The sequence below is a fragment of the Scleropages formosus genome, chromosome 10 (genome assembly GCF_900964775.1).
Source record: "Scleropages formosus chromosome 10, fSclFor1.1, whole genome shotgun sequence".
Classification (NCBI taxonomy): Eukaryota; Metazoa; Chordata; class Actinopteri; order Osteoglossiformes; family Osteoglossidae; genus Scleropages; species Scleropages formosus.
In genome coordinates, this window is record NC_041815.1 from 17213548 (window position 1) to 17237772 (window position 24225).

The window sequence follows — 24225 nt, forward strand, 5'->3', positions numbered from 1 at the left end:
AGCCGGAGCCTAACCTGGCAACACAGGGCGTAAGGCCGGAGGGGGAGGGGACACACCCAGGACGGGACGCCAGTCTGGCGCAAGGCACCCCCAGCGGGACTCGAACCCCAGACCCACCGGAGAGCAGGACCCAGTTCAACCCGCTGCGTCCCCCCCGAACCACATGCAAAGTAAAATATTGAGTGAATAAGGGAGTGTAAAACAATGACCGTTCCATATGTGAACACAGAGAGCGTAGCTTTTTATAACTGACCGTTACTGCAACATACTTCAAAGTAAAATTAAGAACAGCAAAAAGTTTCAAGTTAATATGTGGAATGAATGACATCAATGGCAGTCAGTAATGTCAAAAATGGTAATGTCAGTGTCTCAAACCAGTCGGAAACGAGCCTAGAATGGTACGGTTATTCATTCGTCCAAGAAGATTAATGTCAGCGAGCTATAATGCAGACATCATCTTCTATAGCTTTAGAAAAACAAGTCTGGCACTTACATTAACACCTTACGTAAGCACACCGCATTTCCTTTGCATCGCTTCCCTCCAATTGTCCACCACGCTGTGATATGGCACAACAACAATTTCCATTTATCTTTGGGAATTGGAACAAAGGTGACAGTAAGACACTGATTAGGCCCTGCAGAAAAAGGGTGACCCAAGGTTATCGAGGAAGCAGCGCCAGACACGGCTGATATCCCCAGGTCTGCTGTAATGGAGCCTTAACAGGCCTATGAATCAGAATCAGCTGAACAGCTCTGGAGATAAACTCCCATCAAAGGGAGGATCTGCAACTACCCCTGTGATCTGGCTCAAATGGTTGTGGTAGTATGCAGAACGCAAGTCCCAGGTCTTATCTGATTCACACGGACCTACAGCATGCAGAGCAACACAAGAGCACGACCCCATTCTGGTGTTTTTTACATACATACACAGAGTGTGCGTGTTGTGACCTCATGTACATGGATCTGCAGCATGAGCATAATTCCGTTCTCATCCAGCGTACACATATTTACAGAATTTTCTGTTTACACAGATCTGGAATATTTGCATATTTCAGTTCTCGTCGGGTTTACATAGATCTAGCATACTTGCACATTTCGTTTATGATGATTTTTTTTTTTTTTTAATTAATTAATTAGGCTTTTCTTTGGGGAGGGGCATGGTAGCCCGGTGGGTTGGACCAGGTCCTACTCTCCGGTGGGTCTGGGGTTCAGGTCCCGCTTGGGGTGCCTTGCGACAGACTGGTGTCCCGTCCTGGGTGTGTCCCCTCCCCCTCCGGCCTTACGCCCTGCGTTGCCGGGTTAGGCTCCGGCTCCCCGCAACCCCGTATGGGACAATATGTGACCGTATGTGCATGTTCCCATTCCGATCATGGATTCATAGAGCTAAGTATTTGCATATTCCTGTCCTGATCTTATTTTCTAGTGTGGTTTACATATATTTACCATATATGCATGTTCTAGTTATGATTTGCTGTTCACATAGTATGTATTTTTGGTAGACTAGGCTCAATCATGTTTATGTTAAAACGCTCTTGTGAAAAATATGCACACACGCTGAAGCTGCTTGTCCCAAGCAGAGTTGCTGCGAACCAGAACCTAACCCGGCAACACAGGGCATAAGCTGGAGGGGACACACCCAAGATGGGACACCAGTCCATCACAAGGCACCCCAAGGGGGACTCGAACCTCAGACCCGCCAGCGAGCAGGACGCAGCCACATCCGCTGCGCCGCTACGCCGCCATGTCCCCCTCTTCGTAAAAAGTAATAAAACACAATTACTTTATAGTCATCCATTAAAACATTGTCTTGATAAAACTCAATTTCTTTAAAGACATCCACAAAACCTGTCATATAAAATGTTTTCTGTTCAAGGATCTTTAAATATTTTATTTGTAGATTTTACTTCTGTAGTTTAACGCTGCAAGGCATCTAAATAATTCCAAGTCTCCTTGCAATGAACCATCAATTAATTCCTGAAGCATGCTTGCCACCTGTGACGCTGAAATCACACTGTGAATTTATCTATCCTCTCAAGCCAATTCAATAAAACACACCACTTTTGCATACGCTAGTTGATCACGCCACCATAAAGAGCCTCATGGGCTAAGAAAGTGTAGATCACAAACGGCCCCTTCATAATGCTGAGGAATACACTGGGAATGAAGGGATAAAGAGTGAGTGTACAGACTAAGACACATTGACTATGGACACAGAGTAATGCATGAAGACACTCCGCATTGTCATGCCTTAAATATCGAACACCCATGTATCCCCTCTGTCTTCCTAATTTTACACCTATGGTTTTTGTTGATGTTTGTAAATCCTTTATGACATGCGCTGTCCGGGTCAACGCAAGAGAGAATCCACGTCCACCAAAACACTAGGCGGCAATCAACCAAACAAGCAGATAGTGCACTTGAAAGTTCTTAATCAATATGTAAGTTCTTGACGGCGAGAGCAAGGACAAAGGCTGAGGCCAATTCCAGAAGGAGCCAGGAAAGCCGATAAGCATCTCTGACTGCCACCCTGTTCACTTTCTTTCTGTTTTTCCTTTATTATAGTCACAAGTTTTTTTTAAAGCTATTTTTTCAGTCAGACTATATTTCTAGTCATTGTGCTGAAAAATAAGAAATTTTTTAATCATCCCAGTGTGTTAAATATGCCTGTGTCACCGAAGCAATAAAAACCGTTTTCTTCAGCATCACTATGACACCTATGTCCGTTGCCTGTCTGCCCACACTGGAATTCCTCGGTGAATTTTTCTTTTTCTTTATTTAGCTGATGCCTTTATCCAAGGTGGCTTCAATGTCACCTTGAAAATATTCAGTAATGGTTCTGATTATGAAACTTACCTGGTACTATTGTGAGGACATGATAATTTACTACATCGGTTAAAAATGAGTGAATTTTGGTGCGCAGGAAATCATTATAATTTTCCTTATTTTAATTAATGGTATTTTATGCTCCGATTTACAACAATTCAATTTGCAAGCACTTCTCAGGAAGAGATTATGCTAGTAAACTGGGGTATGGGAGTACTTATTTTAGACGTATGTTTCAGCATATTCTCATCCTTCATATGTTTAATGAGTTTCCTCGATTATGAAAGAGAAAACAAGGCTCAGTATAAAAGTGAATTATTTTCTTCGTATCAACTCAATCCATTAAGAGAAATGGCTAATTAAAGAAAACGGTTAAAAAGGGGAGTTAAAAAAAAAAAAAAAAAAAAAAAAAAACAAAAAAAGAGAAAAGAGGAAATTCTGCCTCGGTACTTATCAAACTACTGCGCAAGCATCGATGTAGCTAGTTAATTCGCTGTTCTTTTGCGAGCGGCCAGACGATAGAAGTTGCTTCATGAAGTGAAGACGCCCTTCATTACACCCACGCGTAACCCTGACAAACACCCACAAGCGACCCTGATTAACACCCCCAAGTAAAACTGCCATTAGCGCAAACGTAGGCTGCTATTCCTCTTTATTCGTCTTTTGAAGCACCGGTGCAGCACTTCCACGGTTCGCCATTAATGCGTACTGGATGGTGTGCAAGTTTCGAACGAATGGCCTGCGTGACACATTAATTATGCCTGCGGCAATTCTGGACACTGTACTTGCTTATATAATTTAGCACCCAATCGTGTGCGCTGCCTTTAACTATGTATCTTGTTTTTCCCCAAAGAAATGTCAACATTGCGAGGCAATATGTGATTACATTTGAAACCCAGCCGAACTTCACATTCCCACACCCAGAATCACTCCCTTTGTACATAAATTAACTGTCCTGCGTCCATCTCTACATTCCCTGCAATTACATCCTCCGGAAAAGCGGTCTGGTTGAAAATGTGTCGTGATCAACAGGGTAACTCACTGTAATGAGCGCAAAGAATTCTCTCTGCGGCAGCCCCTTAATCAACATTGCCAACATTATTTACCATTTAGCAGAGGCACAGCTGGACTGGAGATCTCTCAGATCAGTTCACCTACTCCAGTGGCCCTCTTGGGTTAGTTCTGGATGAACTGCTCAGTCCTCTCTTTCTGGGACAAACGGAGCATCCCGATCCAAAGCGCGATCGAAATAGCAGAGCATGAACATGAGGATCATCACCTAAATTTGGAGTGTTTTGGCGTTGCTCGGAGCGTTGGCCATTCAGCTACCGGGGCTCTTCAGCGAGGGGAATGCAAGGAGTAGCCGAACCCAGAGGGAAGCCGGCTCCGGCCACCGCAACGTTAGTCTGGACCGGTTTCATTCGCTCTCACATCAGCACGGTCTGCAACGCCGACTGCAGCATTAACGCGGACCGGTCACGCCCGCTTTGGCACAGGCGAAGCCCGGCCGTACCCGCAGAAGCATTAGAATGGACCGGCCACACCCACTGTAGAGTTGGCACGGTCTTGCTCCGCCCACTCTAGCATTAGCACGCGAGTTTAGTAGCTGTACCTTGTGCGTTTCGGGCCGAGTCCAGGAAGCCTGGAGAAAACAGACAAGGACACACACCACAACACAAATGGCAAAAACAAACACAATGAGCTTCCGTCACAAAGCAATGCGCATGCACATGACAATGCATGTTTTACCTGCTCTAGTCCAGAAAAATGAGCTAAGTCTAAAAAAACACATAGAGTACATGCTTTCAGCAATTAGCAGTGGACTATTTAAAGATTCACAAGCATAAGGAGAAAAAAAAAAAAAACCCTTTTATCTAAAATGTTATATTAAGAGCTGAAAACTGTACTATGCTTTTGTAACATATGTGTTAAATGGCTTGTCTCTCTATTTAAGCATTTATTTCAATCATGCAGCTACAGACTGAAGTAGAACAGTGATCTGCCCAGCCACTGGATTAAAGCTAAAGCCCGTATTGGTTTTTCCAGACCCTTCGGCAGGTGAGTCCCACGCAACGGTCTTGCGGTTCAACGACAAGAGCGCGCAAGAATATGCACGGCTCTGTTCCTGCCGCAGACCGTACACGCAAGGCTGACAAATCAGACACGTGAGCGGACGACCGTTGATGTCCGCAGCTTTGGAACGTCAAACGGGTGCGTGTGGACAACCGGCAAGCTTGGCACACAGTTTCGAGAAGTAAGAGATGTAAGTGAATGACCAGTAATACAGGGCAATACTTTCAGATTGGAGAGGCTTGATGGGATGAAGGTTTGAAGACCATGCGACAGAGGTCAACACAAGGTGAGATCACTTTGAAAACAAAAAGGCATGGTAAATATTGAGGGTTCCAGTTTTGCTTCAGTGAAAATGACCGAATTCCTAGACACACCCTGTCTATACTGCGGTTTAGATTTCTCACATCAATGAAGAGGTACACAGTACGGAACCAGTCAAAAGTATGAGTACACTTGCTGGAAACTGGTTTTTGTTCACGAGGCATTTGGGTAACAGGTCTGAGCAGTTAATCGGCTGACACGTCCTGCCCAAAGACCGTAGTTTAGACATACAGCAGGTGGCATGTATCTCACTGCAGTCCAAGATGGAAGGTGCTCCTCTGCATATCCTCGGCTGTTTTCAATGTGTCTCAGTCCTCTGTTGGCACTCTTGTTCTGTGTGATTTTAGGATGACACACACTGGATATCGAGCGCCAGGTTACCATACACTCGTTCACTCAAAGCTATTTTCAAACAATGCATGAAGAAACAAGGAGCAACACCGGAGAGGGAAGACCATGCAGAAAATAATTTTGTTCTTTAATTAAAGGAAGAAAAAGAGCAACACCCTGGACAGAGACAATTATTCTCATGTGTGCTGCAACATGCAGAAGACACGCTTTGAAGAGTGGAGAAGAAGGCTTAGAATGAAGGTGTCCCTTGAACGTGTACATGTAACTGTCACATTCTGCAGCATCGAGACAGTCCTCTTCCTTACCCGTCAGGCTACTTTCCCTTTCTCGCTCTGCAACACGCCCCATGCAGTATGAATCTCTAACTACATGCTGCCCTGTGACAGCCTGGTGGGAATTCAGGCAATTATGCATTCAGTGCAGCAGAGTACTAAGAATAAAAGTTCCTTCAAAAGTAAATATAGAAAGAATCTGGCCATAACGGCTTGCTTTTGTGCAATCTGAAAGCAGTGTTCGTTTCCAAAGCCAAGCGTGTGACATCACAGCCGTGTGGAGATGAGCAGGCACAGGGGAACAGATTGTTAGTGGAACCCTTCAGATCCTCCATGCTCTGTTCACTTCTCAGTGCTCCGTGTGGCAGCTCCCTGCCGCCGGGGGGGCTCTGAGGGACCCTCTAATGAGCAGGACTCGTCACAGGGGTGGGGGAGGGGAACCATGGCCGCACAGGGAACCGCATGCATGGGGTCAGGCTTGCTCCACTGCGACAGTGGTGTTCTTCATGGTGTTTTAAACTGGGCTTAACAAAGGAAACATTTCTCTCCACATAAACCCAATAACTAAATGTAATTTTCACTGAAGCGTACAGTACAGGTCGAATGAGGAAAGAGAGGGAAGAACGAGTCTTTACTTGGGTAGAGGTGTGCAGTATGCTCCGAACAAGGAGTTGTAGGGTACAGTTGGGTTTTACTGGGGTAGAAGAGTGCAGTGTGGATGCAGCTTAGAATTAAAGGATACAATAGGGTTTTACTTGGGTTGAGGCATACAATGCAAATGAACAATAATACAGAAGAACAGGATTTTACTTTGGTTGAGGCGCACGAAATACGTAATAATAGGGTTTTACTTGAGAATAAGGGTACAGTGTAGCTAAAATGAGGAATGATATAGAGGAACAACTCAAGTGTGATAGCAACCATCTTGCTCAGTGTCTTGACCCATGGTCGAGGCCATGCCCTGCTCACCCTGCCACTGCAGCTGTGGTGCGCCTACGTGTGTGATGGTCGGAAAGAATGTACGGTGGAGCGTCGCCTAAACGGGCAGGGGAGGTGCAGGAGCTCAGGGCAGGTTTCTGGAAATTGCAGCACATGTTCTGACCGGCCACTCCGCGAAGATGGGCACATAGCAACACTGACACATGACAAACCCGGTGGTGAGGAAATGACGTGGTACTCAACAGGCTAGCATCATTTTGCAGACCATTTCTCTGATCTGGGCAGGGAACCTTAGGAGGACAGGGCTAACCATGGTCATGCAACATCCAAGCTGTCAACCCTGATACGATCAGGTATAAGAGGTTAGGAGAACATATGTAAGAGGTCACTGTGCTTAAGAACAAAAAAAATAAAAACCAGTTCTCACTTATACGATTCTATCAGGGTTTCATCAACTACAAACAAGTTTGAGTGCTTTTACTTCTACTGTACCTGATGGGCTCATATCATACCTGATAGATCCTGTTATGGGGCTCCTGTGAAGGAAGAGACCAGCATATGAACCGAGCAGAGGAAAGCAGCATTCTGCTGGATTGGTGTGTTCAGCTAGTTCACCAAGACTATTATGAATGGATTTCGGCTGTGCTAATTTTGCTCCTTCTGAATGGTACTCAAGGAGGATCAGGAAGAAGGAAGGCCCAGGCTGTGACTCTGGGCGGCCCCACCCACCGAAAAGTCTGTACCTGCTCCCCCTCGGTGAAGACACGGCGGCCAAAACTCCACACAATGCTCGGCGTGGGGTCACCTAGAGCCTCGCAAACCAGCGTGACCTGCTCCTCCAGCTCAGATGCCGTCTGGTTCTCCAGGTAGGTGATCTTGGGCTTCACTGTAATTGGAAGCATAGATATAGTGACAATGAGTTATACTGGAAACTGAACCACTACTACAAAACAGTCACACAAACACAAAACTTCGGTCACTTCAGTGTCTGTTAAATCTGTATGGTGTAAGCCAAGTTCATTAATGGCCTGATAAAATATGTGTTTAATGTTTCCTTCTTCAAACACACCTATAAGCGTCTGCGAAAAGCTACTGCTCATTACCGAACACATTCAGGCTGATTTCCTGTTTCGCCCCGCCCGCCTTGTTTCTGGCAATACAGGTGTACTCCCCTTCATCTGTCTTCGTAACGTCTTTAATCGTCATTTCGGAACCGTCTTCGTTGAAGCCGTACTTATTTCTGGCTTCAAGGACAATGTTATTACTGAGGAAAGGGAGGGAAAACACACAAAAGGTCAAAGGAATTTTGCGCACCTCACTTGACAGTCCTGAACATCTGAAAGCACCTGAGTCATGGATGCTTAATCACTATCCACAGGGATCCGACAGCTTCCCAGAGGGAGGAGGATATAAAACACCCATTTCTGGCAGTAATTTAAGCAGAAGGAGTGAATTCATTCTGCCTTCATATTACAGCAGCCTGCATACATTTCTGACTGAGAAATGTCATGTGATCAATCATTCTTCTAAGCAGATCACATCTTCTAGTCTCCCCAAAAAGGCTGCCCATTCTGATCTGCTGTGCACCACAACTTACTTACAGGGACCCACTGCTCCCTTAGAGAACCACACAGCTTTCTTAGAGATTTACTGATTCTTTAGAGACCCTCTTCTCTCCTTGAGACAGCCTGTTTCTTCTTCTGACGCATAAAGCTACTATATAACCCTACTGCTTCCTTCGAAACCCAGCAGCTCCTTATAGACCGTCTGAAAGCCCAGGTAATACAGGTGGTCTGGACTTACCGCTCCCATGCAACAGTGGGCTCTGGGGAGCCATCAGCATCGCAGGCCAGCATCACAGTCAGACCCATGTCCGCTGTGGCATTCAACTCGGCCTGTCTGGTCCTGATGGTCGGAAGCACTGTAACGTTGACAACGTTCAAGGAACGTATTGACACACGTTAATGAAACACAGTCACATAAGGTAATGAAACACGAAACCTCACACCTGCGTGATGACTGCTATAGAGTGAGATGGCAGTGAGCGAAAAGATCAGAGGAAATGGAGGTACCAGTAAAGTAGAGAGGAAGTGGAGGAGAGGTAGACAGGAAGAGAGAGCTCACCGTTGACCACAACCTCAATGGGCTGCAGGCTGATCTCCCCCCGCACCATGACCCTTCCCTCGCAGACGTAAGTTCCCTCGTCGCTCTTCTTTATGCCCCGGATCTGGAGGTGGTTGTTACTCTGGATCTTATAGCGCACTGAGCAGAAACAAAGCAAGCGGTATTTATGTTGCCATTCTGCTGAACATGTTGCTGTAAATTAGAGGTTCCCGAAGTTGTTTCCAATCGACTCAGAGCAAATTATTGTTTTTAATTCAAATTCCATTTATTTTGCGTGATAGTCAAAGACTATGGAATCATTAAGAAAACAATGCCGCAAGCGCTGAAAACAAATCACGAAACAACTCAACAAAAAGCAGCTAAGAAGAGCTTGTGTCTGAATTTATCACCGTCTTTATCTGGCTTTATCCTAGTGCCTTTGTGTCTCCAGGTGACCATGGGTGGGGGTGAACCCACGACGTCACACACAATGTCAGCATTGTCCCCTTCCGTGAACTCCTGGGGAGACGGGGCATTGCGGATCTCAAGCTGTTCTGGAAAGACAAACCCCAACACCTGTTTATACCTGTTTACACTTCAAGCAGGTGTCTTCTAAAGCGAAGAAACAGGATTGGTAACTGAAAGTTTCAAGGTTCAAATCCTGGGAGGTGAGCTGGAGTTCCAGTCTTGTAGCCTTTATCTGGATATGCTGTGTTATGTCACTTTGCATAAAGAACCATAGTCGTTTGAGTATTTACCTTAGTTTAAAAAGCTGTTTTACTCTATTTAGGAGATATTCATGAAGTCAAAATGACATTAGGCAGAACAAAAACATAATTAAACACTGGCTGCTTTTGGCTTTACGCAATGAATAAAATCTGAATAGCTCCAGAATTGGAGGCAAACCTCACTTTCAAAGGGTCACTCATTCATTCAGGCAGTCTGCAGGTATTATTATTCGTACTATAAGCAGAGCTCTTCCAGGGATTTGAAGCCGCAGTATTCAGGTTGCAAGTCCATTCCCTTAACTATCCAGCTATATATTGCCCTAGGGTGAGGCCAAAGGCCTTGTGGTCAAGCACTGCGTTGAGATTCATTTTCTGACCACACTTTTCAATGCACTTCACCACAAAGGCATGAGAATAAAATCAGCAACGCAGTCGCTAAACTTACGAAAAACGAATACTTTGACGGTGGCCTGTGCCTCTGTATCACCGTTCCGGGCGACACACTTGTAGTCCCCTGCCTTGTCCACGTCGGCATTGTAGATGATGAGTGTGGAGTTGGCCTCATCATTGCGCGTGATGCTGATATCCGGCCTGTTTGGCGAGATCTTCTCACCATTTGGTAAGAACCAGTCAATGTCTTTCGCTTCACCATCCACTAGAGAACAGAGACAAGTTTCGAACAAGGGCAAGGTAATGAGCAGGCTTCACATACATTTTCACTGACATGAAAAATATAATGTGCTGCTTGAAGGTATGTTGACCCCAAATGCAATTCTGTTAATGTCACTGATGTATTATGAAATCTCGTTTATATGCACAAGACAATACGCGTTTTTAGAGAACCTGATCATGTTCTGACTGATCACGTATGAGCAGGTATCACAATTACTGGGCACCAAGTGAACCAGTCAATTTCCCAGAGAAAGTCTGGATAACCTTCACCTGTACAAAGGTAAGAGATGTAACCAGTTCAGTCTGGTCCACACAGATTGGTATAACAACACAGTGACACGGTCTAAAGAGACCCGAGACAATCTCAAGAAGACAGTTTAGGGTTCTCATCAGTTTCATGATGGTTAGTCTGCAGACTGATGTCAGTCTCACATTCTGTTTGTCTTCAGTGAAACTGCACTGCAGAGAAATGTAACATTAAGAAATAAATATAACAATTGGGATGGGGGTGCGGTGGCACAGTGGGTTGGACCGGGTCCTGCTCTCCGGTGGATCTGGGGTTCGAGTCCCGCTTGGGGTGCCTTGCGACGGACTGGTGTCCCGTTTTGGGTGTGTTCCCTCCCCCTCCGGCCTTACGCCCTGTGTTGCCAGGTTAGGCTCTGGCTCCCCGCGACCCCATATGGGACAAGTGGTTCAGAAAATGTGTGTGTGTGTGTGTGTATAATAATTGGCGCCAGTTTCTTACTTTCCCCTCCTATGACGTATCATAGGTAGGGCTCTTTTGATCTTAATCAGGCCCAACCTTTAAGTATTAATGAAATGTGATGACAATCACATATATAATTAAATTGTTGGAGATACATACACACACACCTAAACACACCTGGTTGTGTGCTGTTTAATTCCTTAATCTTCCATGTTGTTGAGCTGCTTAATTTATCTGATTGCCAAAGGAGTTTAGCAAAGCATAACATAAAAATAATCACTTTAGCTATGCATTCGGTGACAGAAGGGAGTTTGCCTTCAGGGGAGTCTGATGCTCTGTCTTGGCCAATACAATCTAAAAGATCCAATAAAACCAATAAAACCAAACTGTTCCCATCACTTATTACTTATTCTTTCCATTTTTATCAAGATGAAACTGCTTTTGTTTACAATGGAGTGGGGTGGCTTTATTGAATTAAAAAAGGCTCAGGAACCCAACAGGTGAAAGCTATGTACTTGACTTTAAACATGGGAATAGTTGTCAAAGCTTTATTTACATATTCACATATAGACACGTGGTGCATATTTATTATTTTTTTAAATTACTCTGAAATATCAAACCCAGAGGGTCAACCAAGTGTAAGACATTCATTAATATTTATGCTCAGGATCTAGGTGGAGGATCCTTGTATTTACATAATCATAAAGTCACAGGTAGACGGTGCGTGTTTATTATTAGAAGGAAACTACAGTAAAGCTGAAGCGTAAGGCATCCATTTATATTCATGACGCCGCTGTCCAGATGTTGGATATACCACCTTGGAAAATAATGAATAAAAATACTTCGGCAATCTGCCACTTCACAGGTTACTTGCTTGATGCTTCTAGCAAGGGTAAGGCAAAGTCATTTGAGAACTTGTCCCTTTGTTTGACATGAAGTGAAAAGAGTGTGAAGGGAATTTACTCCCTGAGAAATGGCACCCGTTTGTTCTTTCCCGTGGCTCTTTAGCTCCTAATAGGCTTGAGAATAATGCAAGTGAAGCACCAATACTCCAGGGGAACAGGCAACCTTTTTACATGATTAGAAAGGCAATTTGTTTCGAAACTAGCCGAACAACAACAACCTACGTAAGAAAATGTATGTAAAGCGCACACTTCCTCTAGTTGTGTCACGCATTTTACTTTTTTTTTTTTTTTTTTTTTTTTAAGATTTAGGGACTGGCTCCTAGGCAGACTGCCTGGGGCCTGGAATGACAGATTGACAAAGCACTAATGAAGAGACATCGGGAAGACACGTTATATAGATCTGAGCCGCGCGCTCCTACTGTACCTCGACACAGGAAGAACTTGGACTGTCCCACGCTGATCTCACTGTAGGGAGGAGTGATATTCACCTGCAGGGAAGCTGAAAGAGAGAAGACAAAGGTCAGTGAAGTATGGGCTAGCATGAAACAGCTAGTGTAGGGCTTTCATTTAAGTGTGTGTGTGTGTGTGTGTGTGTGTGTGCACATTAGGTCTAAAGGACATACGCTGGCTTCTGTACTTATCCAAATCGGGTAGATCGGCCTTATCTAAGGTTAATTCATTTTAATTCATTCTCTTGCGCACAGTAATTCCTGATTAAATCATTTATCAGCAGTGACCTCTTCCTCTTATTTTCCCGTGTTGCCGCATTTGGGGAGGAGAAGCTTCGCTGGCAACAGAGGCTACTGGAGAACAGGCCTTAGGCTTGCTCTCTGATGCTGCTCCGAATCTCATGAAAAACACACCGCGGCTCGGTCGGCGGTCCAGCCCGACAAGCCGGCATCCAAAATCTCGGCCCGGGGTTCCGACCGCGTTCGGCCAAGGATACGAGCTCTACCTGCCGCGTAGATTACAGGGCGCAACATGCCGTCTGCAGATTTCGCAAGAGCTTTAACTCGCTTTCATCAGCTGCGACTCAGTCCACATCTTCTCGTGATCTATGGGTGGATGGCACTGCAGCTACACGAAGTGTGGGATAAAGAACTGCGGAGCCTTTGTGGAGGAAATGTATAGATGTAATTAAGAAAATCAATTTGAAGTGTTCCATATTTTACAAGTGCCATTTTTCCCAGTGACTGAAAATAACAATGGCGGAAAGCAAATTGATCTCCCTGTCCTGTATGCCGTGCGTAATGTATTTTAGCGAAGGCCCTATTAGGAGGTGAAAGAGTTCTTAGATGACTTCATAGTTCAGGGAGAGGGCGTTTCATTATAAGTTATTTACAAGTGCCCCGAAGCATCGCGCATTCATTTGCTGTCTTTTGTTGTTGTTTATTCAGGATCAGCTAGAAGAGCGAGGGGATGTGTGTGCGTAAGCCCCTGTGCGTGTCTGCAGCGGAGGGCGCGCAACAGCCTGCAGGTGGCCGTTCCTCAACCGCTGGCTAATGGATCAAACACAGCTACCATATGGGGTCCCGCAACGCCGGTGCGTCCGCTTGAGTCCGACTTCAATCTGCATCGAATCAAAAAATTGGAGCGCTAAAGCCTCGCTCCACGGCGCCCTGAAGTCCAGTGAAGTGAATTCCAGGAACCTGGGAGCTGCAGAGCCCAAGGCACAATGGCCTTTTCATGCTTCTTCTTTTTTTTTTTTTTCTTTTTTTTGCCTTACAGAAGGCACCTCCCCGCTCACAGCCGCAGTCTCGTCCACGTGCAGCACCGGAATCCCACCTTGGGAACACCAGCTACAGCTGGCTGACTCCGAATCCGGTACCAAAGCGATGCGCATGGCTGCGGCACAGAGCAGCACGTAGCCATGGAAACGGCAATGCCGTCGTAACGGCTGTCATAACTGCCAGTTGACTGCCTCTGTCTCTGACAGGTAGGCTGCCTCTACTAAATGCGGCCATTAATTTTGTACGCCCGACTGCTGGGGGCAGCGATCGCCCAACCTGAGGCCCCTCGCAGGCTTCGGTTCCACTTCAGCTCGTCCGCATGCCCCCGACGGCGCCACGGAGCTGCACTTTGACTTAGGGACACATTTTCCGTTGCCTACCTAAATTCATCCGTGATAGTGACAGTCCAGGGAAAGGGTGTAAATGCATAAATCAAAGACAAACGAGCTTCTAAACACGACGTTTAAAGTTCCGTGTGGGCCGAGCGCGACATTTTCTGTACGTTCTGTCCTCGCGAGGCCTGTTTGTATACTAATAACTCATTACTCATTTCCACCTAGCAGCACACCGGAAAAGGAGCAAGACCAAGAAGAAATGGATTTATTCTTCAAGAATACGTCTGTATTATCCAGAAGCGCAGACGTGCTCTTTTTTTTTCTTTTATGGCAGAAGCGGGCACAAAACAAATCAAGTTAAATCACATTTAATTAAATCAGATCATTTTTAGAGAAACTTTACAAATGCGACAAAATCTCATTAAAAGGATGCACCATCTGGTGGGATGCATGTAAAGACGAGTGAAAACGGCAGCGGAGCGAGTCTAGCTTTCACATTTGACAGACGACCTACCGCTAAGCAAGGTCTATAAACCTGTAGGACTCCGCATGCTTCGCGTGTCTCGGGGAACCTCGGAACAGAGGGAGCACCTTCACCAGGACGCTTGCGCTCCACGGGAAAATGCGCGAGAACAAGCTTGTTTCCGCGACGTCTCTTCAGCTCTCCGGCCTTCGACGTGTCGCGTGACAGCGGTGCGTGTTCATGCCCGTTTGCACACGATCGCGCCGCGTCGCGCAACGCCGCGTCTGCACACCTGCCGCGGCTCAACCGTTTAATATTGCACGAGTTAGGACGTCCGCATCTTGCTGCTTGTCAACCCTTAATGTGAGAAAGCGTGCCCTTCCAGCGAGCGCGCAGAAAGCAAATAAACAAACCGAGGGGTGCGGCGTGGGGGCAGATCGATGTTCCTGGCTGTGAAACTTATCCGTTTAGGAAGGCACTCGATTCCAGGGCCAGAGCACTTCTCGCCCAAAGGGCCATTTCTCCATTTTAATGATCGGTATTTATTTATCAGGAATCTGCATTTGTTCTTTAACCAGCAACACGCAGCCCTCGTGCAAACAAAGCAATCTGGCCGGCGCACAAAGACACCATAATCTGGCTTGAGCTGCAGAGCTTTTTCGAAATAATCCCTTTTACCTTATCTGAGGAAAGAAAACCCATTATTTCTGAAGCTATCCAGACTATCTAGATCATAAAGGAGTCCTGGAAAAGGAGCGAGGCACGTTTTCAGCTATGAAACCTGAACTTGACAGTTTGGCTTCAGCTTCGCGAGATACACCGATACCCAGCGTTATTAAAATCACGGTGCCGGAAACGAAACGAAACAAACAGCCCTTTCTTGTTTTCTAAAGTAATGGCTCTCAGCGCCGGTCCAGACAGGCTGCACTGACGGGAGGTTTTCCAACTCCAACTGTCTTTGAAATGCTAACAACCTCAGCGCTCCGAGGGAAGGTCAAATTAGTCCAATTAGGCTAATAATTGGTCTCATCGAGCGCTCAGGTAGACTGGCCACCTGCAAAGTGTGCGGTGCGCTAGCGTCAGGGTTGAGAACCTCCACTTCGGAGAGACCCGAACGAAACGCTTCGATGCGGGATATTGTCGGACAGGATTTCATTCATTCAAAATTATGCTGGAGATTAGACCCCCGGTCTGAGTTGCTAAGTAATGTTCTCGCCGGATAGCTTGGCTGAGGAAACAAGGTTTTTTGAAGTGCTACGAGAGCCTGAAAGATCAGACGGAAGTCAGACAAAGCTGGCACGGCGGAGGGCTGGGACCGGGACGGAGCCCGCAGATTTAATTGCGCGCAACACGGTAATAACGCAGTACCGACACCTACGGGGGAAACGGCACCGCCATCAATAACTACGCCACCCAGCGCTCCAGCAGCGCGTGTGAACATATGACGGCGATAATAACGCGAACGCGAGTGTCGTCCCAGAACGAGGGACGTTCACTCCTAACGGTGCGCCTCCAACGTCCATCGGCCGCACCTGCTCAAGTCCTCTTCCGTCTCCGCCGCGAGGTACCACCTCCGGCTGCTTCTCCTTTGCCCTGAACGCCCACTGCCTGTCAAATATGCCAATGTTTCATTTAATCCCTGTCTTTCAACCCCTGAATCAAAGTGATGATCAGCGCTTTGCATCTTCCTGGAAGAATCACAACAAAGTCCACAGAAATCGGATTTTCTTACCCCCCCGTCTTATCACCGACAACAAAATCTTATTATAAAGGATGGTAAGCGTGATAGTTTATCGTGCTGGCTTTTACAAAAATGTCACGACGTGCTAAAATCATTAGGCATCGTGTTAATGTCAGCGGAATTAATTTATTCTCGTTGTACAATATACTCCGAGCACATGCCCTGCGGCGTTCGCTACGTACCAGTTTACCGAAACAAAGTTTATTTTCTGAAAGGAATGGCCACAGGTCTCCGTGGTTCTGACAAAGTGATAAAAAGAAGGAACGGTGTGTAACGGAGCCCCTTACATGTGATAACACCAGCTAGGTGAAGGTGTGATAATGCGCAGTGTGCTCGCTGCAAGATTACGCCTTCACCCACCCATCAGTCCATTTTCAGCAACCGCTTATCCAGTCCAGGATCACGCTGTTCCCGGAACCAATCGCAGAAATAATAGGGCAGGGTACACCCAGGACAGAAGCCGAGTCTATCGCAGGGCAATCGCGCGCACTCTGTAACTCACGCGTATACACGGTATGGGAAATCTTCATCCGCCAATTAATCTGCAACGTATCTTTGGACTGTGAGAGGAAACCAGAGCGCTCAGAGGAAACCCATATGAACACGGGGCAAGGATGGAAACTCCAGACAGACTGAGCTGGGTTGGAACGCAGGTCTGAACCCTGCCCCCCCGACACACGCACACGCATTATAGAAAGACAGAAGGCAGGTGCTGCTTACTGAAAGGGCCTAATGTTTCGCCACTCTTCTCCAGACAGAGGCTGGTTCTGCCCTCGCCCCATGGAGCCCCCCAGGGTCTACCGGTCAGGTGCCGCAGCGGAAATGTAGGAGGCATCAGCCACAACATGGACATTCTCTCCCCCCGGCAATTCTGACACCGCAGGCGAACGAACTCCGGCACCAATGCATAAAAAACCCAAAATAACAATAATAGAGGCCCTCCGTGTCTCCAAATGTGCCTCTCCCAGGGCATAAAGCAGCCCTTTCCCTGCGCTGCCATACAGCCTCAGCAGGGCCTCCAACATCTGTCTCCGCGCAGTGCGGGAAGGCAGCGAGAACTGCGTGAAAGAATGATGGCCCTCTTCCCTCGTCACGCAGCCCCACAGACATTAAACTGCGAGGAGGAAGGAGGAAAGGTGTTCATTAAGAACGATTAATCCCTAAAGGAAATGACAGAGAATGGATTAAAGATAAAGCTTGCAATGTCAATTATTTAGGTGGAGGTTTTATTATAATTAATTAAAAAAAAAACTGTCACACATGATTCGCACAGATTTCGCAAGAATAATCTCATTTTTTTACACAGGGTAAGCGTCGCCTCTGCTCCTCTCTGCGATGGCAGAGCTGATCAAGCCAGGGGCCACGTGCTCCCCATGTCTACGGTTGCTTTACCCACGGTGTGCAACAGGAGGCGTGGCGTTCGCAGCCCTCGCATCTGGATGGGAACGGAGGTGCGTGAGCAGGAATCCTCTGTGGGCACCCCAGATGGGCAGGGGGCGGGGCTAAGCGCACCGGCAACATAGGCTCAGGTGTTCGTGTCGTAGACGGGGAGGGGCCTCGGCCACGGTTACGTGCAGAGGGTGACGTGAGCGAACTCCATCTCCCCTGAGGCAATGTGCCTTTGCTCAGTCATTGAAACATACGCTCCTTTAGCATGCCACATTATGACCGCTTTGCAGCTTAATCTAAAATTTAATTGTGAAGCCTTTGGAGAAGAGACGGGGGGAAAAGAGCACCAGTTCCCACCAGACACGGCCGTGTCTGATCTTCACAAGACGCGAACGTATGCCATTGTTTAGGCTGCCGACGTGGCGATTATCCACCTGCGGGCCCTCTCGCGAGCATCTGAGGACACGCAGCTTTCAAGTGCGATCCCACGTTCCTCGTGCTCCGTCCGACTGCTGTAATCCAGATCACAAAGCCACCTTCTCTCTCCCTTCAAAAGTGTTGCGCGAAGCGACCTTCGGTGCGCACGAGGGCTGTTTGGACCGCTCCGTCGCTACAAACATCCACGTTTCAGATACTGCCGCGCGGCACACGTGCTCCGAAGGTCTCCTTTCAAGGATTTTTCCATTACGGCGGAATCACGCCGATTCTTCGCGAAAGTTTGCGGCTCTGAAGTTTCCCCAGGAAAGCGGAAAAGTGTCAAGAGGGGCGCGTCGGGCTTCCCGACGGTGACGGCTGCGGGCCCGCTTCCTCTCGGCCGACTCCGGCTTTCGTCGACCGCCTGCGGCGGCGGCCCACCCCACGGGCGTGCGCGATCGAGGGAGGAAGATGCTGGTCCACGTGGGTTGGCGCACATCTTGGCACAGCCAGCGAGGAGGGGGTGGCTGACTGAGCCTTCCACCTTGAGAACGCATCCGCCCACAGCCCTGCCCAGAGCGTTTTTCCTTCCTCTCTGACTCCGAACTTTCATTTCTCCCCCTCCGGCTCCATTTCAAACCATCGCTCCGCTGGGTAAGCGAGACATTGGAAGCGGCAGCAATTGCCAGGCTGTATTCTTCAAATGCGCGGACATGACGCGATGAAGCGCGGAGAATGTGGCGGAGGATCATTGGACATTAACGGGCGCTTTACCCGGGAATCCGTTGACGGGCCCCTAAGTGACAGCGTGCTGATCGGCAGCCTGCCTGTACTCTTCGGGGCCCCATTAGGGTCTCAACTCCTCGTTGAGTGCGGGAAAAAAGATATTTGACTTGCGCTCGAGCTGAAACGGTAGACCTCGAGGGAAGACGATCCATTCCGTCCATCCAGCTTGGAAACAGATGTTTTTATTCAAAGTCACTTACACAACAGCGGCAACAGACTAAAACCTCAAACTGTGCTGGAATCGGCGTCCGGCCGGTAACCCCGCAGCCCCCCCATCCCCCCACTGAGGCATACAGAAGGGCAAAGGTGGTGCTGCAGCGAGCCAAGCCTGACACTGTTATGATCCAATCAGGAGGTGGGCGTCTAAACAGACAAGATTGTTCTAGAAATCGGCCAGACATTAAGTAATTCCCTGACGCTGACGCTTGCATGAACTCAGCCCGGAGCTCGCGGTCACCGCTCGTGCACGTCAGTCGCAGAGGCACAGTCGCCTTTCCATGGACAAGATGAGCATTCATCGTCTGAGGTAGGTCAACCCGGAGTGTGTTTACATCTATAGCAGCTGTAATAAGAGGTCGGTTGTAGTCGGGCGCAAAGTCGTGCCCTGCCATGATGTCTCTGGCGCACTGCGTCTAGCACTGTTCCAGCTCGCTCCCATTTTACCAACGCGGCCTTATAAATTAAGACACGCAGCCTCCCGGCCAATCGCACTGTGCTATTTATTCCTATAATAGCATTATTATTACGTTAACTAGTGCTGATGCCTTTTGTCCAAGGTGAATTAGGACGCTTGATATCCTGCACTGAACTCCTAGCAATAACTTACCCCTGTACACAGCAGAGCAATGTCACACGCAGTTTAGATGCCCAAGTACACGTCTTTGGAGTGTGGGAGGAAACCAGAGCATCTGCAGGAAACCCATGCGAATAAGGGAGGGAGCGTGCAAGCTCCACGAGACCGGGCCGCGCTCAAACCCACACGCAAAGCCGCGGCCCGCGAACCGCGAGGCGCCAGCGTAGCTCACCGCCTCCCAGCCACTCACGAGGTACTCGCATGCCGAACGCACCGCGTCCTCACCGATGGCAGCGAGCCGCTTTTCCGGAACGCGCTCCCTCGCGGTGAGTTCCAGCGCGCCGCTCCCTACGCCACGCCGCTCCTGCACTATCACAGCGTTACACATCATGGATAAACACCTCTGTGATCACTCTCTCTATAGCAATATTCGGGAACAAAGGGAGGGAAAACAATGGAGGCAGCGATGAGACGGATTGGGCGAGCAAGCTAAAATGTATAAATGATCAACTGTCACAAGTCTATTATATGTTTTTCTTATAATGAGCTATTGTGACAGCTTAAAAAGCACCAAATAAACTGCTCCTAGTTACTAATCCTCACTCGCAGTCTATGAAAAGCAGAACGAAAGTCTCTCGGGCGCTTTACACGAATGTTGGGCTACACACACTCGCGTACTGTAAGGACACTGCTGAAAGAAGCCGAAGACTTTTTTCAATAAAATTCCATTATCGGCCCAAGCAAAGGATTATAAGAGAACCATTTATAATTCAAATGAACCCTAAATAATAAATGAGGTTTCTTCTGTTAAAAGTCCTGGTAATTTCTGCGGATAAATTAAGGAAGGGGAACGTCACTAAGTTGCTATTAACTCGCGCGGTCCGTCCAGGCCGTCCAGGCCGTCCACCCTCGCGATCTCGTTCCGATGCGGCTGCTGGGCATAGCGCTCGTCCCTCCTCCGCGTCGGGTTTCGGCCCGTTTTCTGCGCCGCTGTCGCAAGCGGTTAGTTCCCCCGAGCCGCAGCGCTTGTGACTTTGTGACAGTACGAGGAGCGCAATGTTCGTTCCGGCCGAAGTTCACGTTTCGAAGGAGACAGGACTGTCTCTGGACTTGCATTCTCCGCACTTGAGCGCCGAAATTTCATTTATGATCCTCCCGGTCGCTCCAGCGCAGAACAACGGCGAATGTAAGTGAAGACAATGCGAAGACCAGCACCACAAGGGACAAAAGCGAAATGAATTGTTGGCACTTTGGTTGTAGAGCGGCGGTTTGGCTGCCTTTTACTCGTTTTACTCGCTGGCTTGAATGAATTGGTGAATCGAAATTTCTTCATTGCATAAACAGCTGAATGACGGTATGACTGTTTGGTAGAGTACATTTATCAATGTAAAATGCCTTGGGTAAAGGTATCAGCTAAAGACACACACACACACTGTCTGAACCGCTTGTCCCATATGGGGTCACGACGAACCGGAGCCTAACCCGGCAACACAGGGTGTCAGGCTGGAGGAGGAGGGGAAACACCCGGGACGGGACACCAGTCCATCGCAAGGCGCCCCAAGCGGGACTCGAACCCCAGACCCCCCCCAGAGAGCAGCTAAAGACTAGTTAATCATAATTAAAATAATAAGAGAAAGCTGCCATTTACAAATATGGAGATAATTCCGTGAATTACACTCCACCGTTTACCCTCGAGGACAGAAGCTTAACCCTGTTACACCCCCCACCCCCAGGGCCCTCCTTTGCCCACTAGATAGAGCTACCATATTGATGCCGACAACTTATAGGGTTCAATCACGTGGAAGACATGTGATCAGAGCATGAGCTTGTCACAAGCCACGCTAACAGACGTGCGTAGACACAAACACGCACGCCTCACGTGACACAGTCTCCATCAGTTACGTCAAACATAAGTTGGTGCTCTCCGCATGCAGTTCATGTTCGGTGCTTCTTTTTTTTTTTTTTTTTTTTTTTTTTTTTTTTGCCTCGGACACACACACACATTTTCAGAACCGCTTGTCCCTTACAGGGTCACGGGGAACCGGAGCCTAACCCGGCAACACAGGGCGTAAGGCCGGAGGGGGAAGGGGACACACCCAGGACAGGACGCCAGCCCGCCTCAAGGCACCCCAAGCGGGACTTGAACCCCAGACCCACCGGAGAGCAGGACTGCAGTCCAACCCACTGCGCCACCGCACCCCCTTGCCTCAGACATTCTGGCTCAATTCTGATTGGGCTCTTTTCAAAAACGTCAAAAAGGAAACCCGAAGACAGATCCGCATCGTCTCGCGTTACAGCCTTTGAACGAATTGCCAGGAAGCGACACCTGCGCTTGGAGCGGCGGTCAATTGCACGAAACACTCATTAACCGCACAAGAACCATCCATTAATCAGAGAGTAACCGTTACCAACGTGAGGACCTAAACGCTACAAGACCGAGACAGAATGCATCTCCTACAAGGAAAAGCGCCCAGGGGAAGCGTCAATTAGCCAACTATTTGACATCAAAGGCTGACGCAGGGAAGCAGATGGCACAATGTATGAAAAGAACACTCTGGGATTCAGACTCTCCCCGCTGCCATTTCTCTACCACGCACTCCTGCGCTTTACTATACGGAAGGGTTCGAGCGATCTCCGAAACGTGCGGCAGCGCAGCTCTAGCCACCGGCTTTAAGCACGGAACAAACACCCACTAGGGCCGCCCGGATTCAGAGATGGAGAGGGGAGCCGCTTATCGTCATTCGGACAACGCGTCCCGGGGAACGGTGACACCGCCCCGGGAAGGATACGAACAATCGGTCCGAAAATAAACCGCGGCACATTTCGGCTCGGGCTCAAACGCGGTCATCGCCGGCTTCCTTGAAAACGCCCGCGGCCAGAATCGCTTCTGCATTTCAGGTCAAGAAACTGAGGGGCAAATGCACTGACATCTTTATGGTAATTTTAACACCAAATAATTTTCTTAGGAATAACAATCAGCAGCATGAGCTGGGACTGTCGCAACAGTGTGCTTGTTTATTATAATGTCTCCATGTACCAACAAGCCTGCAGCCTGATCCTGACTGAACACGCCCTTTCCTCTCTCTCTCTCTCTCTCTCTCTCTCTCTCTCTCTCTCTCTCTCTCTCTCTCTCTCTCACACACACACACGCACACACACAAACAAACACTAACGCGCACACAGACTAGGCCTGGAGTCACAGCCTCAATGGATGTGCCCTTTACTCTCGAACCTCCGCAGTGATTTCGTGAGGCTGTGTGTGAGGAGGCCGCTCTCTCCTGCTCCTTCCTGCTGTCACACTCTGCTCTTCTACACATGAGCGCAGGTCCATCTTCTGAACGTATCATGCTCCATTATTTCAAATAGCGTTCTCATTTTAGACATGTTTCACACCATTGTGACTCTCTAAAATATAAAGAATATATAATGAACTGTTCACCCCAAGGCGGGGGTGGGGGGGGGGGGTGTGGTGACGCAGCAGGTTTGACCAGGGCCTGCTCCCTAGTGGGTCTGGGGTTCGAGTCCTGCTGGGGGTGTCTTGCGGTGTGTCCCCTCCCCCTTCAGCCTTGCGCCCTGTGTTGCCGGGTTAGGCTCCTGCTTGCCGTGACCTCGCTCGGGACAAGCGGTTGTACACACTGTGTGTGTGTGTTTACCCTAATGTGGGGTCACATCACTCCAGAGCCTACTATTGGACCATAGAGCATTAGACAACACTGTGTACGACCTCAATGGGAAACCACTTCATTTGGAGGGCAATTACGCACTCATTCACTCACATACACACATCACTGGATAATAATCCACCTGTAATACAGAACTTTACTGAATAAATTGAATAAATTGATGGGAACTGAACTCGGGCGCACGGGAGGATACTGGAGCACGCGGAAGAAAGCCACGCAAACAGGGGCAGAAGACAAAAACCACAGACAGAATGAACAAGGATCAAACCTCTGCCTCTCTGCACTGTCCAGGTGCTGCGAGACACCTGCGCTACTCCACTGTGCCACCCCCTGTTGTTTCATTTTATTAAAATCCTGTTTGTTTTCCATGGACGTGTTGCCCGAGTTGGCGCACGAAGCTGAATCCGTTACCCATATGGGTCATTTATGAAAAGGGAGGCACATAGAGCCCGGGTTTGCTGGGTAGTAGTAGTCGGTGCTGGTAAAATGCGAACCGTACGTCCTTCAGCAGCTCATGAATCCAAATCAGCTCACTGTACGCGGTAGGTGTCGACGCACAAGAGGCGCTAATTAGAGTCAGGCACACACCGCCGATGTGTCATCACATCGGCAGGGGAACTGGGAGGGACCTGATCAGCGTACATGAGATGCTTTCTAAGCAAAGCGCATTAACCCTGCTTTCTGTGCTGTTGCTCAGCAACGCTTCAGCGCGAGTAACCAGTACTGGTCTACTCACTGCTGGCGAGTACTCACTGGTGGCGCACACTCATTCCTCATGAGAACTTACTGCTGGCCTTCACTGGCTGCTTGATAAGAACTCATAGGTTATACGTCCGCTCGGTGCCCATGAGTACTCGTTAGTGGTGCCTACTCAGTATTGGTGAGTACTCATCGGCGGTGCAAACAAACAGCCTTAATGATGTTCTTCAAAAAGCCATCTATTTTAACCGCGTCACAAATTTTACCACGTGCGTTCGTTCGTTTACACCAAGCGCTTG

At 48.2% G+C, this 24225-nt stretch overlaps 1 protein-coding gene across 5 annotated transcripts in view; it reads right to left on the reverse strand.

Annotated features, from left to right (window-relative positions):
- Window positions 1-24225, reverse strand: part of ncam1b (neural cell adhesion molecule 1b) — an 84333-nt gene that overhangs the window by 22262 nt on the left and 37846 nt on the right. For 2 of the 5 annotated variants that reach the window (XM_029255497.1, XM_029255493.1), the window contains exons 2-10: window positions 12318-12392; window positions 10056-10265; window positions 9293-9436; window positions 8904-9041; window positions 8583-8700; window positions 7883-8043; window positions 7523-7665; window positions 7292-7315; window positions 4436-4465 (exon numbers count right to left, since the gene is read on the reverse strand). In XM_029255497.1, coding sequence (XP_029111330.1) covers window positions 4436-4465; window positions 7292-7315; window positions 7523-7665; window positions 7883-8043; window positions 8583-8700; window positions 8904-9041; window positions 9293-9436; window positions 10056-10265; window positions 12318-12392 — 1043 coding nt within the window. The remainder of the gene's footprint in view (window positions 1-4435; window positions 4466-7291; window positions 7316-7522; window positions 7666-7882; window positions 8044-8582; window positions 8701-8903; window positions 9042-9292; window positions 9437-10055; window positions 10266-12317; window positions 12393-24225) is intronic. The other 3 variants (XM_029255494.1, XM_029255495.1, XM_029255496.1) reach the window with 3 other exon arrangements.